This window comes from Eleginops maclovinus, chromosome 13 (genome assembly GCF_036324505.1).
Source record: "Eleginops maclovinus isolate JMC-PN-2008 ecotype Puerto Natales chromosome 13, JC_Emac_rtc_rv5, whole genome shotgun sequence".
Classification (NCBI taxonomy): Eukaryota; Metazoa; Chordata; class Actinopteri; order Perciformes; family Eleginopidae; genus Eleginops; species Eleginops maclovinus.
In genome coordinates, this window is record NC_086361.1 from 66,593 (window position 1) to 85,507 (window position 18,915).

At 42.8% G+C, this 18,915-nt stretch overlaps 1 protein-coding gene across 1 annotated transcript in view; it reads right to left on the reverse strand.

The window, feature by feature from the left end:
* Positions 1-18,915, reverse strand: part of LOC134874819 (semaphorin-6D-like) — a 101,320-nt gene that overhangs the window by 8,390 nt on the left and 74,015 nt on the right. The window contains exons 16-17 of the mRNA XM_063899035.1: positions 18,139-18,197; positions 17,883-17,936 (exon numbers count right to left, since the gene is read on the reverse strand). Of these exons, the coding sequence (XP_063755105.1) occupies positions 17,883-17,936; positions 18,139-18,197 (113 nt within the window). The remainder of the gene's footprint in view (positions 1-17,882; positions 17,937-18,138; positions 18,198-18,915) is intronic.

The following is an 18,915-nucleotide window of genomic DNA, read 5'->3' on the forward strand; positions in this document are numbered from 1 at the left end:
ATCAAGTTGGGGTCATAGGATACCCTTTGGAAACCCCACATGGCTCCTTCCCAGACAGCAGAGGGATTTATATTGAACCTGCACTGTCGTTTTGTAATATATTTGCTTGAGAGTTCCAGCAGTATCTCCTGACTCGGGACCTTTTCTGCACTATAAAGACAAAAATGATCAAAAACACTGTAAAGTTACACATTTTACAATAACCCTTTTTTCGTCATTGCAAGCATCCAAATGATCCTCAATGTGTACGTCACAATAATTTAAAGGTCAATTATCAGATGACATCCTTATTAGTTATCCTGATCTCTCACGCTCGCAGTCTGTGTGGGCTACTCACATTGGACACTCCATACTGGCAATAATGGCCTTGTTTAATTCCTCGTCATCTGAGGAGTCGTCAGGAAGAGTTGACACAAGTGCTTAATATGATGAGTAGTCATCATGGCCGCTAGTCCTATGGTTGCCATCACTCCTTGGAAGGCAGCCTCCATCTTGACTGCTTGTGCCAGGGCCGCCATCCACTCCTTCCACTACTAATCTACTCCTTCGAACAGCACTGGTAGCTGGGTGGTTGGTGGCGTCATCATTATAATCATCATCATCAATACCAGTGCCAGTGCCAGGATTGCCTTCACCATCAATATTGCCAGTACAGGGATCATTATTTCTCATTGCTCTTGAGGCTGCCCTGGTGGTGACACAGCTGCTCATGCCTGCAGGGATTTGCAGGATTTCACAACAATCCTCATCACTGTCCTTAGCAGTTGATCTGTCAGTGGTAGAATGTTCACTATCCTCCTCTGAGTCAGTCTTTGAAAGACAAAGAAAGAAAACCCAAAATAATATATCAAAAGCAAAAAAGTAAGACTTTGAAATTAAATAACCTTAAATAAAAATCAAGTAATTACTTAACCGATTAAAATAGGGAGCCTTTGTTCACACTCTTCTCAATTAAATTGCTCTATTTGAATTTAATATAAACTTTAAATTGCTATAAGCAGGTTAAAGTAAAGATTTTATTTTCAAAAGGTAATTATACTTAATTTAATTAAGTGGTAAAACAAACAAAAAAGCAAACTTACTAAAAGGGTCCTTGATGGTCTTACATACAGGGCTTTGGTTTTAAATACCTTGTGGATTAGCATCTCATTCAGCTCCTGACCCTCCTGGATCTTAGGGGACACCAACTTATTGCCACAAGACATTACAAGCTGGAGGCTACAAAGAAGATGTAGGATATTACAACAACAAGAAATACTTTACGGCTAAGGGCTTAACAATATGATGTAACAGTATGCTTGTGTTAGTGTGTGTGTGTGTGTGTGTGTGTGTGTGTGTGTGTGTGTGTGTGTGTGTGTGTGTGTGTGTGTGTGTGTGTCTGTCTGTCTGTCAGGTTCTTGCTCCTATAAGGTGTGTGACTGAATCCTGTACATTTTGAACCAAATTCAACTTTTATGTGTTTTTATAAATGATGATTGCAATTTGAAAATAGTGAAGTGCTCTTTAAATAAAGATTGTTGTATTGTTAACAATGCAAGAAGGAAAAAAAAAGGGTTTACCTGACGTCCTCCGGAATATGCTCACCAAAACCATGTCTGATGTGATCAATAACAGTCCGGTGGTCCCAGGCCTTCTGGAATTCAAAGGCACTGAGGATATGTCCATGTTTGTGTAACCGTACTTTTGGACGTTGTTTGCACACTACATCCAATGATGGATTGGGGAGTAGTATCGCGTCCTTATTGAAATGGCCATGCTGCTGTGCCCTAGCTCTGAAATAAGAATGTATTATGCATTATAAGTCTTCTATTCGACTACATGAAGACAGACAGTTAAGTCATACTGCTATGATAAAACAATAATGAGAAAACAGTAGGTCAGGGTACTAAAGTATGATCAGTTTTCCCCTTAATTAAAAACGATAAAACGAGCAAATGTTTTTTTTCATGTTTTAAACCAAAAATTAAGTGCATCTGAGTCACCAGCACAGGTCCATATCTCCCACTGTGAAGGTTATAACAATGTTAATGTTATTATTATTATTGTTATTAACAATAATGATAAAACCGACAATGCTCTTCATTTGGGAAGAAAATTATAGTTTCCACATTATTAATTAATGCCACTGAACTAAAATACTATAACTTTATTTAGCACACTAGCTAGCTAACTTCCGCTTACTCTGGAGCTAATAGCCTGGTTCTCCTGGCAGTAAAGTTATCTCACATATCATTTTTATTAACTTCAGTCAAGTTTTGTCTCCAATACGCAACCAAAAGTTGAAAAATTTAAATGACATCAAACCAAAACACTCAAAACGGTTTGTTAATTACCTTGTTTTCCTCGTGCCAGATGTCCATGTGCCAAAGCAATGTTGTGCTTGATAACGTGGTGCACAATCTCTCCCAACAGGAGCTGTAGCTGGCCGCTGCCCGCTGCGGGATGGGAAGAGCGATGCTAGGTGACCGTCCACGGTGTCCTCACCTGGAGTTGGAACGGTCGGTTGCTGCACGATTGTGGTTGCACTTGACAGCGTTCTAATGGTCTCCGCTGAGGCCAATATATTGTTGACCTCGCGCTGCCTCAGTTAGGCTACGTGCGGGCTGTTGAGAAGACATCTCAACAAAGAATAGTATTTCGCCTGTATTTTGCAATGCGCTGTTTGTTCTCAACCGTTTCATGTTTAATTGGAACGCCTTCCGTTTCAAGTGAAATGCCTTCTGTTTCAACTGAAATTCCTCTTTTTTTTTTTCACGGGTGTGTGAGAGCGTTTCATATGTGTGTGTGAGAGCGTTTCATATGTGTGTGTGAGAGCGTTTCTTATGTGTGTGTGAGAGTGTTTCACATGTGTGTGTGAGACCATTTCATATGTGTGTGTGAGAGATTTTCACATGTTTTTATGAGAGCTTTATTGGTCATATGCACAACATATATGTTGTATATGTTGTGCATATGACCAATAAAACCTTGAAACCTTGAAACCATATCCTCAACACAATTTGTTCCGAGCACGCAAGCAAGCGAGCTACATATCGCCACCACTGTTGTTTTGCAGGAGCGATGAAATGATTTCCTCATTACATTTCCCGAAATAAACACACACACCCCCCCCCCCACACACACACACACCAGCAAAATAACACACAGAAAAACACAAACACATACCAACACACACTCTTTCTCACACACACACACACACACACACACACACACACACACACACACACACACACACACACACACACACACACACACACACACACACACACACACACACACACACACACACACACATAAATAAACATCCACACACAGACACACACACATACAAACACGCATTAACATTAGTCCATAAAGACCACAACACTCTGCATGACAGAGCTGGACAGACCTGTCACTCAAGCTGGGGCCATAAAAAGAGGAGGGGTCAAGAGTGCTGGAGGCACAAAAAACTATTGCGCAATCAAAATCACAAATTAAAAAAATGTGTTTAAATTCAATCAAATCTCCTATTTGCACAATTTTCACTGTGGTTCAGCAACATGTACTGCTCTTATAATCACTGAAATGTCAACTCTCTGCGTGCTTTCCCTGCACGTCCAAGTCTCCAAATGTTAACACTGCATCTCAATCAACATTTGAAGAATTCATTAAAAATCAACAGAATCACCTGTGATTGAATAACGCTATAGATGTCTTCAGGACATGGTCCTTATCAGAAATATGAAGTTTTGGAAGGGTTTGACCATGTAGAGGTGAGCTATAGCATTCCTTTGCTTATTGCAGTGGATCTTAATTTGTTGCACTACCACAGCCAAGCCGTTATTCCCAGACACACAGCTTTAATATGGTGCTTCTCCCACCTCTTAAGGCTTATCAGATCAAATTTCAATAAGATGTGAATAATCTGGGAGGGGGAGGAATTTTTTTCCCAATAGTTGTTATTTCTAGTCCCAGCAGGGGGCGCTATGTAGATGCGTGACTCTTTTCAAGCAGCTGTCTTCAAGCCGGGACTCCAATCACCCATGGGAGATTTGGTCATTTTAGGACTAAATATGGCCGTGTTACAGCTACTTCCTGTATATTGGCGTGAACGCCCACGCCAAGGCAAGATCGTATGGAAATTGCAAAAACGTAGAAAATACAATGGATTATTCAAGTCTTTTGGTGGTACTGGCCACATTTGTAGTCGATCCTAATAAAACTGTATGAGTACATATGTTTTGTTTGGACCCTTCAAAAGTGGAAAGTTGAACTTCAAAAAAAGATGGCCGACTTCCTGTTGGGTTTACGATATGCCTCTCACTGACTTTTTTCTCCCACTAGTTTCTTCTTTGGCCTGGAGAAAAAGAATGGACAGAGGCGGGTAATCCACTCACTGCTGTCAGACACAGGGCAGGAATTAACAGAGCCAAGCCAGATCAGGAGGCGAGCTGTGAGCTTTTATTCCACCCTCTACACGAGTGAATATAACAAGGACGAAACGCTCTCAGAGGAGTTTTGTGCGGAACTACCTCAGGTCTCTGAGGAGGCCAACTCACAGCTCGCAGGGCTGTTGACAACGCAGGAGTTGCAGGCCGCACTGCAAGGCATGCAGGGACGGCGGGCTCCTGGTATCGATGGCCTCTCGGTTGAGTTTTTTAAAGCGTATTGGGACATCTTGTCTGATGACCTGTTAGACGTTTTTAATGAGAGTCTGGCTTCTGGCTCTATGCCAATGTCCTGCAGCAGAGCGGTGATCACGCTGCTGCCAAAAAAAGGGAGCTTGCAGGAATCAAAAACTGGCGCCCTGTGTCTTTGCTGTGTGTGGATTACAAGCTTCTGTCCAAGGCTTTGGCCACCAGGTTGGGGAGAGCTATTGAGCAGGTCATCCATCGGGACCAGACCTACTGTGTGCCCGGAAGGTCCATGGTGGACAATGTTCACCTGATTTGAGATGTTTTGGAGGTCTCCAGCTCATTGGGCATTAATACTGGTCGGATTTCTCTAGATCAGGAAAAGGCTTTTGACAGCGTTGAGCACAGCTTCCTCTGGAAAGTAATGGAGAAGTTTGGGTTCAGCGCTGGTTTCATAGCTAAGATCAAAGTCTTGTACAATAAGATTGATAGTGTGCTGAAGTTCAACGGTGGGCTGTGTGCTCCTTTTAGAGTGTGTAGAGGGGTCCGTCAGGGCTGTGCTCTGTCTGGGATGCTCTATGCACTCTCCCTAGAACCCCTCCTCTGCAAAATACGCTCTAAATTGCAAGGGCTGTTTTTACCTGGTTTTAATGGAAACACGGTTTTATCTGCGTATGCTGACGACACCGTTGTTTTTATTAGTGACCAGAGGGATGCAGACATTTTAACCAATATTGTGACAGATTTTAGTTCAGTATCGGCAGCGAGGGTCAATTGGAAGAAGAGTGAGGCCCTCGCTGTCGGTGAGTGGCGTGGCGGTCTCCAAGTTGTTCCCCAGGGCATGACATGGAAAAGAGATGGCATAAAGTACCTGTGTTCGTAGGGAACACAAATATAGTCCAGAAGAACTGGGAGAACGTCACAGAGAAGATTGAGGAAAAACTGTCCAAATGGAAGTGGCTGCTCCCGCTGATGTCTTTTAAAGGTAGAGTTTTGGTTTTAAACAACCTTGTGGCATCCCAACTGTGGCACCGCCTTACCTGTGTAGACCCACCCTCAGGCCTACTGGCCCAAATACAAAAGAGATTGGTAGATTTCTTTTGGGATGGGCTACACTGGGTGCCACAGGGGGTGCTGTTTTTATCTAGAGAGGAGGGGGGACAGGGCCTTGTCCACCTGGCCAGCCGAACAGCCACTTTTAGAGTGCAGTTTCTGCAAAGGTATCTTACCGGCCCGGCCGATTTAGTGTGGAGAGATGTGAGTAAAAACCGAGCAGCATCCAGCCCCAGGTTACTCACGCTTAGAATGCAGCTGTTTTTAACTGATTTAACCATTTTAAAGTTAAGTGGGTTACCTCCCTTTTATCAAGGTGTTTTTAAGTCTTGGGCCCTTTTTAACCATAAAAGGTGTCCAAAGACTGACTCTCTGCACTGGTTGTTAAAAGAGCCTCTGATTCATGGAGCCAGGCTGGACGTTAGCAGCAACGAGACACCAGGACTGACGGTGGCGCTGTGCAGATCTGGGACCCTGAGCCTTCAGCAGGTGGTGGATGCAGTGGGGCTGGAGCTGAGCGATGCCTGGGCCTTGGGCTCTCTGCTGGGTCTACACTCTGTCCGGGTGGCCCAGAGGATCCTGCAACATGGAGCCGGAGCCTCTGCGCTGAGGAACAGAGACTGTTAAGGAGCTATGGACAGGGCAGAGCCAAACCAGACCCAACAGACCCTTTCCCGGAGATATACCTGCACGGGCCCCCTGCTCAAGGTTGCAAACCCAGAGAAAATGACCATGCACAAAGCGGACAAAAAGACTATATACATGAGCATTGTAAAAACCAAAAACAAAAATGGAGGTGGAGGATTCTGTACAAACCTCCCTTAAAAAAAACGTACTGCCGACCTCCAGTGGAGAATTGTACACGGCGCTATCGCCTCCAATTCTTTTATCTCCATCATTAATCCTGCTGTCAGTAACAACTGTCCATTTTGTGGTTTTAGAGAGACTGTTTTCCATGTTTTTACAGAGTGCCAGAGACTCACAGGTTTCTTCTCACTTTTAACATTGGTTTTTAGTCTTTTTAGTATAGCTTTTACCAAGAGTGTGTTTATCATGGGGGCTCCATACAGAAAGACAAGCAAAGAAAAAGTGGCAGCTCCTAAACTACCTCTCTGGTGAAGCTAAAATGGCTATCTACCTCAGTAGGAAGAACAGAGTGGAAAACTGAAAGGGACAAGAAGCAAAAGCGATCTGGCTGTGCAATATCAGAGCCAGACTCTGGCTAGAGCATCGTTTTTATAAACACATCGGGGACTTGGAAGCTTTTAAACAACGTTGGTGCTATAAAGACATTGTATGTTCTGTGGTTAATGAGGATTTGCACTTTACACAAGTTTTAGAGGCTTAGCTTTTTTATTTATCTATTCTAGGTAAATTGATTTTTATTGTATTTGATGTAAATGTACATTTGCTAAACCTGTAATAAAGTGTTTTTGTAAAAGTCAAAAAAGTCTTCTTCTTCTTCTTCTTCTGCTTCTGCTTCGGTGGTGGTGTGTTGGAAGAGGGAAGAGGGGTTTTTGAAACTTTGTTTTTGGAACGTTATTTCGTTCTTCTTTTTCTACTGTGTTTGATTGTATGATCATTTGTTGGGTTATTTTTAGTTTTGTAAAGTAGGTTAGTTGGTTTTCACGGGTGGTTTTCCCGTGCCTCGTGGCGGGGATGACGCCCTCTGGGACGCCATCGGTGTCTCTGAGACACGGAGTGCGGTTGGTGGCTCAGGCCTCCAGCACCGTGGAGCAGGTGCTGCTGGCTGTGGGGGATCAGGTCAGTCATGAAAACATTTCATATGCTTCCCGCATGAATAAAGCGGTCGTGGTCTTTCTAAAAGACCAGAAATACGTCACGGAACTCATCGAGAGCGGATTAACCCTAGATGAGGAATTTATTCAGGTTTCACCGCTGGCGACACCGTTAGGGTGGCCAGACGTCCGGCTTTAGGCCGGACAGTCCGGCTTTTCAATGCCCTGTCCGGCGTCCGGCGCCGGACGCGTATTTGGCAAGAAGGAGGACAAATACGCGTCCGGCTTGAAAAGCCGGATGTCTGGCCAACCCTAGACACCGTCCACGCGGATCACCGTTTCCGGCGTTCCTCCGTTTATCCCGAATGAAGCGCTGGAACAGGAGTTGAAGCGGTTTGGTAAGTTTGCCAGTAATCTCCGCACTGTTGCTCTGGGGTGTAAAGACGAAAAACTGAAACATGTTCAATCTCTGCAGAGACAAGTGTTCATGTTTCTGAATTGTCCAACTCAGACACTCGATGTGCCTTTCCGTGTGAGACACGAAGATGGTTTCTACATGGTGTATGCCAGCTCTGGGAACGTTAAGCGTTTTGAGTGTGGGGAGTTGGGTCACAAACGCATTGCATGTCCACATAGACGGCACACCGCTCCACCTGGTGCGTCTGGGGCAGCTGATCCCGGGGCGGCTGAGCCCCGGGATCAGCTCCGGGGGCCCCGGAGGCTGCAGACTTAGTACAGACGAGTGTTGTGAGAGAAGAAACCGGGACGGTGGAGAGTGTGGTGAGTGGAGCTAAAAATGTGGGTAACAGGTAAAAGGGTGGAGGATATTGTAGCAGGACAGGTGAGGACTGGTGCTGTGAGACAGGTGGAGGCTGTTGACACACAGCAGGAGCTGCCGGCTGGCTCTGATCAGCAAGAAGAGACTGGGTAATGTGGTAAGGGGGTCAGTATGTACTCAGTCATGGCTCTACCCTTAGTGCTGGGGTAGCTGTTTTATTCTCCCCCTCTTTAAATGTTAAGCTTGTTTCCAGCACGGAGACAGTGGCAGGTAGAGTCTTGATGGTGAAAGTGGAACTTATACAGTTTTTTTTCACTTTTATTAATATTTACGCACCCAATCGAGGCTCTGAACGCTTATCTTTGTTTCAGGTTCTAAGAGACAAGCTAGACACAGGGGGAGTGTGTTATACTGGGGGGGGACTGGAACGCTTGCACCAATGTCACTTTAGACAGAATAGGACAAGAGCCTCATCCTCAGTCTTCCCTTTTATTGTCACAGGTGATCAGAGAGGCTGACTTAGTTGATGTGTGGGGGATGAAACATCCCTCAGTTAAACAATACACCTGGGTGAGAATGCTAGATGGAGGCGTTAGTGCAGCCAGGTTAGATAGATTTTACCTGTCTGCCTCTTTTATCGCTCGAGCAGTGAACTGTCACATCCAACCTGTTGGTTTCACAGATCATCATCTAATTTCCTTAGATTTGGTTTTATCCACTGCAGAAAAACCTAGATCGTTCTGGCACTTTAATGTTAAAATTTTACAAGATTTCAATTTCTGTGACAATTTTAAATTGTTCTGGATTAACTGGAAATCAGAGAGAAACTCTTTTCCTTCCCTGAGTCAGTGGTGGGAGGTAGGAAAGGCTCAGATTAGAGTTTTCTGCCAACAGTATACATCCTACTCCACTGCAAACATTAGAAGGGCTATAGAGCAGTTAGAGAGGGAGATCAGTGAGTTAGAGAGGGTGTCTGTTGAAAACATAGAACAGTCCCTCCTAAAAAAAACAACAGCTTAACTGTTTTCTTCAGGAGAAAGCCAAAGGAGCTCTGAACAGAGCACATTTTACTTCCATGAGAGACATTGATGCACCAACCACCTTTTTTTTCAACCTGGAGAGGTCTGTGGGCCAAAGGAAGCAGATGGTATGTTTACATCTTCCAGATGGACAAGTAACCTCTGAACCTGCTGAGATGAGGAGACACGCAGTGTCCTTCTACACAGACCTGTTCAAAGCTGAAGGTTGCGATGTGGAAGCTGCTGATGAACTTCTTCAGGGTCTTCCACAGTTGAGTTCAGCAGAAAGTGACACCCTGGGTTCCGACATTACTCTGGAGGAACTGACCTCTGCAGTGACACAGATGGCCTCCGGCAAGGCTCCAGGCACAGATGGCTTACCTGCAGACTTTTTCAAACACTTCTGGAGTATTTTAGGACATGACTTGTTGGACGTGGTTAAGGAGTCCTTTGGAAAAGGGGCTCTTCCACCTTCCTGTAAGCGTGCGGTGATTTCACTGTTACCTAAGAAAGGAGATTTAACCCTGCTGAAGAACTGGAGACCTGTGGCCCTGTTATGTACAGACTATAAGATACTGTCAAAGGTTTTAGCCAACAGGCTGAAGTGTTTTATTGAACTTCTTATTGGAACTGATCAGACATATTGCATTCCTGGCAGATCAATTGTGGACAATTTGTTTTTGATGAGAGACACTTTTGACGTCTGTGAGCTGTATAACCTAAATGTTGGTATCATTTCTATTGACCAGGAGAAGGCGTTTGATCGTGTTGATCACTCCTTTCTGTTTGCCACATTGCAGGCTTTTGGTGTTGGGGAGAATTTTTTGTCCTGGGTGAAGTTGCTGTACAGTGATGCATGTTGTATTGTGAAGGTGGGGGGAGGGCTGAGCAGACCTGTACCAGTTAAAAGGGAGAGCAGGCAGGGCTGCCCTATCTCAGGCCTATTATACAGTATTGCCATCGAGCCCCTTTTGTACAGGCTTAGGAACCGGCTGAGGGGCCTGTGTATGCCAGAGTCAGCTCAGGGCCCCCCTGTGGTTGTATGAGCTTATGCTGATGATGTCAGTGTCTTTATCCAGGGTCAGCAAGACATCCAGGTGCTACAAGACAGTCTAGTTCTGTATGGCAAGGCTACTTCAGCCAAAGTTAACTGGGAGAAGAGCGAGGCTTGTTTGGTAGGTCAGTGGGGTGTAGAGAATAGGCCCAGTCTTCCTGGTAACCTCAGGTGGGGAAACAAGGGTTTAAAGGTCCTGGGAGTTTGGTTGGGGACTGGGGACATTGTGGCACAGAACTGGGAGGTAGTGCTGGGAAAAGTGCAAGCTAAATTATCCAAATGGAAATGGCTGCTACCCCAGCTGTCCTACAGGGGAAGAATTCTCATAGCCAACAATCTGGTCGCCTCATCTCTGTGGCACAGACTCCAGGTACTAACCCCACCGCCGGACCTCATGAAACAACTGCAGCGGCTCCTTGTGGATTTCTTCTGGTCGGGACATCACTGGGTGCCAGCATCGGTCCTGTACCTACCTGTGGCAGAGGGGGGGCAGGGCCTTGTGGACATCACGGCTAGGACTGCTGCTTTTCGACTACAGGCAGCTCAGCGTCTGCTGTATGGGTCATCTCCCTGCTGGCTGGCTATGGCCCGACTGTTGCTTTGGAAGGCAGGGGGTTTTTGTTTTGATAAACACCTGTTTCTGCTCAAGGCCACTGCGCCTTTTTCCAGTTCACTCATCAGTGCCTGGAAGATCCTGAGTTTTTCCAGACCACCTGACGCCCCTCCTGGGATGTGGCTGTTTGAGGAGCCACTGTTTGATAGTGGTTTTCTTTCTGGAACCCCCTTCTCTTCGGCCACCCTTAGGAGCGGTTTCATCAAAGCAGGATTGGTAAAACTGGGCCATTTGACAGGGATCTCTACAGAAAGACTGGCTGAAGTGACAGGTGTTCGGTCAACCCGAGTTTTACAAAACTTGGTAGATGAGGTGTGGCATTCGCTGTCGCCATCCCACCGGACTTTCGCTCGGAATACGGATCTAGCTGACCAGTGGAGAAAGGGATACGAGTACATCTTCCCTCCCTTGAGTGTGGGTCCTGCGGTGGGGGAATGGAGAGAAGAGGAAGGTCTCCTGCTGTCCCTGAGGACTTTGACACTTGGAACTTTCAGCTCCTGCAGTGGGAAGCAGCTATACTCTTGCTGTGTAAAGGTGCTCAACATCAGTTCACTTGCAGGCGTCAAGGAGTCGAGGTGGACAGATGTGTTTGGCTTGGGTTTTTCCCCTCAGGGCAGCTGGCGTATCCTGTATAAGTCTCCAGTCGAGAAACGGATGGCTGACATCCAATGGAGAATTATACATGGAGCAATTGCCACAAATAAATATAGAGCACATTTTGACCCAGGCACAAGGGGGGGCTGCCCGTACTGTTTCATGGCAGAAACATTGGAACATTTGGTAGTGTCCTGTCCCCGATTGGCTGGTGTAAAACAAATGGTACAGGAGTGGGCGGAGGGGTTAGGGGAGGTTTTCACCATACCACTATTTGTCCATGGCCCCAAATACAGCCTGAAAAAGAGTAAACCTCTAGCTTTGGTAAATTTCTTGTTTGCTAATGCTAAATTAGCGATCTGGAAAAGTCGGAAAAATCAACTTGCTGTAGTGGGATGGACAGATGTAGTGCTCTGTCTGAGGGGGCTGGTGGCAGCGCGTCTGAGGGTGGAGCATGCATACTACAAACTGACCAATAATCTGCAGGGTTTTTTGGATGTGTGGGCTGTTGGGCAGGTTCTGTGCTCACTTGGGGAGAACAACTCTTTAGTGCTGAATTTTTAAAAGATGTAGTTTGTAGTAGTGTGTGTGGTCTTTTATGGTAACAATGTTTAAATAATATTTATTTATTTATTCATGAAAAACTGTTGATTTTAATGGAATGTATTGTTTTTTCTGACTTTTGTTGTGGGAAAAGACAAATCAAGTGTTTTTTAAAAATCTTCTTCTTCTTCTTCTTCTTCTTCTCATCCTCCTCCCCCTCCTCTTCCTCCTCCTCCAATGTAATTGCCCGCGTAATTCTGAATGAATAACTCGTTTCAGTGTGAACTAATTCCACACAGTATGACCACGAAAGTGTTTTAAACCAGGTAAGGTTTTATTATTTATGTTCTATATTGCTAAGTGTGTGATTACACACGATTGATTTTGAGTTTTCTCATGGCAGTTAGAGTATAGGGGACAAACCAGGGGACTTATTAAGATACCTTACCGTTACTGCGCTCATAAAGAATGATAAGAATAAGAATAATGTGTATTGAACTGGTTTCATTAATTAGTGAGTTTATTTAAGGTAATTAGTTAGAAGTATGTCTCCTCAGCAGTTACAATGATCAACTACATTAAAACAGAATTGTCCCCATTTTTTCTTTAATATTTACTAACATTAGATATTTTAATGAGCTATGGACCGCAAAACTAATAATGTCCCTGGTTTTCATTTTAAAAATCAGTTCAGAATGCAAGTAGTCGCCTTAGCTTATTTTGTTATGAGATGATGTGAACTACTGTTCAAATTTGTTAAAGTAATAATTGTTTTTTTTATTTTTATGCATAGCCTAATGTTGCATTTCTGTGCTTTAGAGTGATTCAAGACAGAGGGGAATGAATCAGAGAGAGAGAGTTACCTGAAAGAGGCAGCTAAAAGGACTGCAGCTTTGCAGAGCTGGATAAAATGTGCCAGCAGGGCAACTGCAGCACTGTGATTATGTCAAGCAACTACATAAATTGGAGTACACTAATAACTCATTAAACAAATATATTATATCAGTGATAAATGCAAAGCTTGTATCTGTGCTGAGTGAAGTTTACATTTTCTGTTAGGGGCTAACCCCAAGCCTCCAGTTCAGAACACATTTGAAAGCTTGGTGATCAAGTAAAATACTACTAATAGCTGTAGTCTAATATGGATAAGATGGCCAGATAACTGGTTCCCAAAGACTTTACAACAGGTTGTAAATATTCTATATAAGTAGGCAACATATTTATTATCACATGAATGACTATATATAACCTTCTCCAGTCTAATTCCTGGGACTCACAACAATCCCTGAGTGCAGCCACAATCCATTTAAATGCACTGCACTAGTGTTCAGTTAACTTAGTATGTTTTTATAGCATTAAAGAATGAAGTGTATATGTTACTTAATTCTGATTCTAACAATTCTGTTTACAAATAAGAATATACTGTATATATGTAAAATGTTTCTTTTGGAGACAGCTCCATCTTTGAACTCCTTTATAATGTCAAGGAGACAGTAATAATGCTTTCATTAATTGAGCACTTACAACAATGCAAAGAGCTTTAAAAAATTATCTTAATTGGGGGGAGGCCCTTTTTGCCAGTATAGAGCAATAGCCCCTCCAAATATCTGTGCACGTCCCTGAACTGGACAATTTTGAAGCTGTGGTGGAGAGGAGGACTCTGAACAAACTGTTATCAATCATGGATAACCCCACCCACCCTCTCCACCTGCAGCTGGACAGACAGCGGAGCTCCTTCTCCAACAGACTGCTCCAGCTCTGCTGTCACAAGAACAGATACAGGAGAACATACCTGCCCACTGCAATAACCCTGTATAACAACTCACCTCTGGCTGGCAGATAACTCTCTGCTCCATAGCCTCTCTGTGAACTGGAACATAACATGCACACTTTACACTTTACGTCGTACAGTTATACTTTATTTAATATTCCATTCACTGCACTATTATGTATATAATATCCTGCAGTATATTTTGTTAATTTCAATAGTGTTTACTTGTCTGACAGTTTATAGGTTATTTATCTTCATAGTCAACTGTATATATATTTTTTCTCTAATGTTGGTTTATTTTTATTTCTTCTTTGAGATGTCGACACTTTAGCATTGTTTATTCCTTCTTTTTATTTCAAATGATTTTCTATGCCTTGTATTGTCTTATGTTGCTGCAACACTAACATTTCCCAGTTTGGGATTAATAAAGTAATTCTTATTTTATCTTATCTTAATAGTGAAGGTAAGAGCATTTTCAAACACAAAATGGGAAGGGAACACAAGGGTTTGGGAGTGAACAGCCATTGATGGAGCTATATGCAGACTTATATTATTTATTTAACAGTTATACATTTATTTTATTGCTGTTTTTGTTTATTGTAAATCTACGTTTGCATTCTTGTGTAATCCAAGTGATCGAATAAATTGTTTTATGCTTTTGTTTTGATAGCACTCTTTGGACACCTGGGGAGAGAGAGCCTGGTGATTATAATTTGGTAACAGGTGGTGGTCTCTGCTATCTGGCATCGTGACAATAAAATGCACAGAAATTACTTTTTCCCGGACCTTTCTTTAAACCCATGTGTAATATTTGCTGACGGGTGCCTCAGCGGCAGTTGGTTTTGAGTTGTATATATTTTATATATTTTTGGGATTTTGGCCGCTTCAGCCGTGTAGTCATAAGAAAACCACCGATCAATGAGGCTAATCGAAAAAAAAGACTTCAATTTGCTATGTAGCATAAAGATTGACAATGGAAGAAGGTCATGTGGTCTGATGAACACGGATCTACCCTGTTCCAGAGTGATAGGCGTATCAAAGTAAAATGAGAGGCAGATGAAGTGATGCACCCATCACGCCTAGTGCCTACCGTACAAGCCTGTGGGGGAAGTGGTCTGATCTGGGATTGCTGCAGTCAGGTTCACCACAGATTCCTGACCTCTGACCCACTGAGAATCTTTACGATGTGCTGGAGAAGACTCTGCCATCTTCAATACAAGATCTTGGGGAAATGAATGCAACTCTGGACAGAGATGAATGTTTTGACATTGCAGAGGCTCATCAAAACAATGCCACAGCGAATGCGTGCCGTACTCAAAGCTTAAGGCGGTCCACAGAATTTAAGAGTGTGTGACTTTTTTTGGGACGGACAATGTATTAACTGATCTGTTTTCTACAGCTTAACATGAAACAATATGTGAAATCCCGGAAGTCCCAAAATCCCCAATCATTATCTGACCCACACTGGACGCTCGTGAACGACACCATGTGTGAACTGATCCAGAGAGCTGATCCACACATCCATGGGCTGCTCCCTGCTGAGCAGCACTGTCCATTGGGCAGAGATCCAGCTCATTGAAAATCTCCTATTATGCTATATTTGAACAATATATTGTTGGGCAATATCTATACAAAACTTGTCTGTGAAGTGTTTTGCTCAAAATACCTAACAGATCCCCCATTGTAGCATGCCTCACCCCCCTCTATTTCAGCCCTGTTCCTGAAGTGCTGATTCTCGGACTGTAACTTTAAATTTGAGCTGAGCTGAAGCTGGCCACGCCACTTTGGAGCGTCACGATATCTCCTCTGAATAGAGAAGTTTCTGACAGAGTAACTCAGCTAAACGCTGCCATGATTAAACCCCATATTATGTTTCAAACCACATCCAGCATTATTTCTGAAACATTTCTCAGTGTTTACCACTAGAACAGAGACATTATATGTATTATATACACAACAACTCTAAGTCCCTCCTGCAGACATCCTGCTGAACACAGAGTTGGGGAGGGGGTTCAGCTCGCGACTATATATTGCGGACGATAGGTAGGGACGTGTCACGTGGACGTTCCCAGGAGTTCAATGTAAAGCCAGTCCACATTTCGGTTATTATGTCATAAGGACAGCAAATCTGGATCAGCACGTTTGTACCCCCGTTTTTAGAGATGTAGGTAAGGAGGAAAAGAGAGAGGGTTGTATTTTCTGTCTCCTTACACATAATTATGTATAAAATCCATCCAAAAGTGCATTTTGCATAATAGGGAACCTTTGAAATACACACTCATAAGCTCTAATGGCTCTTTCATCTGCTAACTGACTCTCTCTCACACACTCACACACACACACACACACACACACACACACACACACACACACACACTAATTCACAAATATAAGTGCCAATAGCCACGGTTGAAGTGTCTACATAGAGATGGTGGGGACTGAATTGTAGGGGGTCAAAACCTGACGCTCCACTGCTTAAATTCATTTCATGTTCTCTTAATAAGTATCCTGTTTTTTCTTCTTCTGTAGGATTAAATGTGATTCCCAGCTTTAGAAACATGAAAACTATTTTAATTGTTCAAAACCATTACACTTGAGTTCAGCAGCATAATAAAGTTATTCAGTGAGCACCAACAATATAATAAGTAATGCAAATCCAACTGTATAGCACCAGCATTGGTGTAGATACCTGTGATCAAACTTGATTCTGATTCTGATTCTAAAATCATCAGGACTCGACAAAAATCTAACACACTAAGCATGCACAAGAGGTCAATGTTCTAACCCTACCCCCCTCCCTCTACAGACTGATCCAGCTGGGCTGTGTTAGGGAGAAAAAAATGTTTCCTATAGTAGTTCTAACCCTCTACAACTCCTCCGGCTGGCAGAAAACTAACAGCTTATAGTTTCCTGTTTCCTTCAGATATCCCTGAACACTACCTCGCTGCATTTACATTTAAATTGCATAAAACTGCAATTACTTTGCGCACTTTATAATGTATATATGTAGTATCCTATTTGTGTTTGTTATTTTGTTCGTAGCTTTTGTTTTATTCTTACATGTCCTGTTTATTTTACTTCATAGATACATTTCAAACTTTCTATTAATGTGTATTAATATTTACTGTTGATGGAGCCATACATATTATTTAATAGTTTTTCTTGCTGTTTTTGTTTATTGTACTTTGAAGGCAGTATTGGGGACCTGGTGATTCTATATTTTGGAAATAGGTGGTGGTGGCCTCAGCGCTCCCAGTAGCTAATGTTTTTACCATAGGCTAAGCACGAGATAAGAAATCCGTTGTACTTTTATGATATGAGATCAAAAAAATAAATGCACAGATGCCACTCTCGCCTGGACCCGGATCAATAACCCATGCGTAATTTTCTCTGACTGCTGACTGTTTATTTTGAGATCATTTTCAGTGTGGAGCAGGGATGAGTAACTCCCTGAGCCTGTAGTGAAAGATCAGCTCATTCTGCCCCTCGGCCTGGCATTGTCTTACTGCTCTCAGATAACTGTTCAGAGAAAAACTGTAAAACGCCAGAACACTCACACACACACACACACACACACACACACACACACACACACACACACACAGTGAAATACAGTAATAAATACAGTGAAAATATCCATTCTGTATAAAGAGTATAACTTTTGACACTTGAAGGACTGCTTCTGTACTGTATGAAACGGGCCATTGTGCAGAATGATTAATTTAATTATTTGTACTTAAAGTACATTTTGATTGTAATACTTTTTTACTTTTACTTAAGTAGCATTGTTTAAATCAGGTTTTCTCTATAGTTGAGTATTATAAGACAATAGTATTTGTATTTTGCTGGAGTAAAGGATCTGAGTGCTTTTACTTCTTATGTACTGTAGATTCTACTAAATCTGTGGATTCATTTTTCTGGTTGTTGCTGTTTTTACTTTCAGGTGTCTTCTTTATCTACAGTTTCATGTTGGCGTTCGACTGTATAGAAGTCATCTTAAGTTACTGCTGAAAAACACACAGCTTTCCCAGTAGTCCTCCACACAGATCTCTCTGTATCTTTCCTACGACTCTGCTCATGAAGTTAAAGAAAAAGTTTTTACCATAGGCGGAGTCGGCCGCAGACTCCTGGTTCTGTGTAGTTCCCAACACATTAACTGCACACACACAAACAACATAGCTGTCAAATTATGCAGCAAAAAGTACATTTATCTCTTTCAAATTCTCCAAATCTTATTTACTGTCAGGTTTATTACCCAAAGCATCACTGCACTTTAGTAATTGACTGAATTCACTGTGAAACCCTCATGTTACAGCTGCTCAGGTCAGTCCTGTAGCTGTAGATTCAGTTCATCTCACCGTGACAGCTGCCCTGAGGAAATAGGTGGTCCCCTTCAATATCCTGTTCAAACCCGGCCCTGCACAGAGGAGAAAAGAGAGGAGAAAGAAAGAGAGGAATTATAGACATCACATCCCCTCACTAATGAGGCCTTGTTTCAGAACATTTCAAAATTCTGAATTTCTTTCTTTTCAAATTTAAGGACATCATTTAGATTTTGTTTGGTATCATAGACACATCTTCCTATTAATATATAAATGTAAAATTTGTAAATTGCAGAAGACGTGAAAATACGTATCATACATGTTGGTTATTTACCAAGGTGAAAAACCATGTGAATCATTGAGCTAAAGATTTTTTCCCAAAAAGTGGATGTGGGGCAAAGTGAGCCAGTGGTTCAACTTACCCCCGCCATGAAGCACTGAGTTAGTGATTTGATGTCTTAAAATAAAATGCTATTTCAATGTAGTTTTACACAACAGATTTGTTTTTTGGGTTCTTAACATTAACAAGCTATCATTCCAAGAAAGTCCAAGAGAAATGGAGGAGATGGAGAGAGCAGACACCGGTTGCGAGGCTGGAAAATCCTTCAGAGCAGTGGCTAAAACTCAGGATGGGGCAAGTTAAGCCACAAGACCACTTTTTTTGAGAAGTCATATTTTAATGGCCTTTAGTGAATGATTTGTTATTTTCATTTTGATAGACAGAAGACATCCTGAGGTAAAGGTTGTTGTTATCATTTGACTTCTATCTCATTTGTCCTTGCCTAGAGGACAACATAAGTAAAACATGGCTCA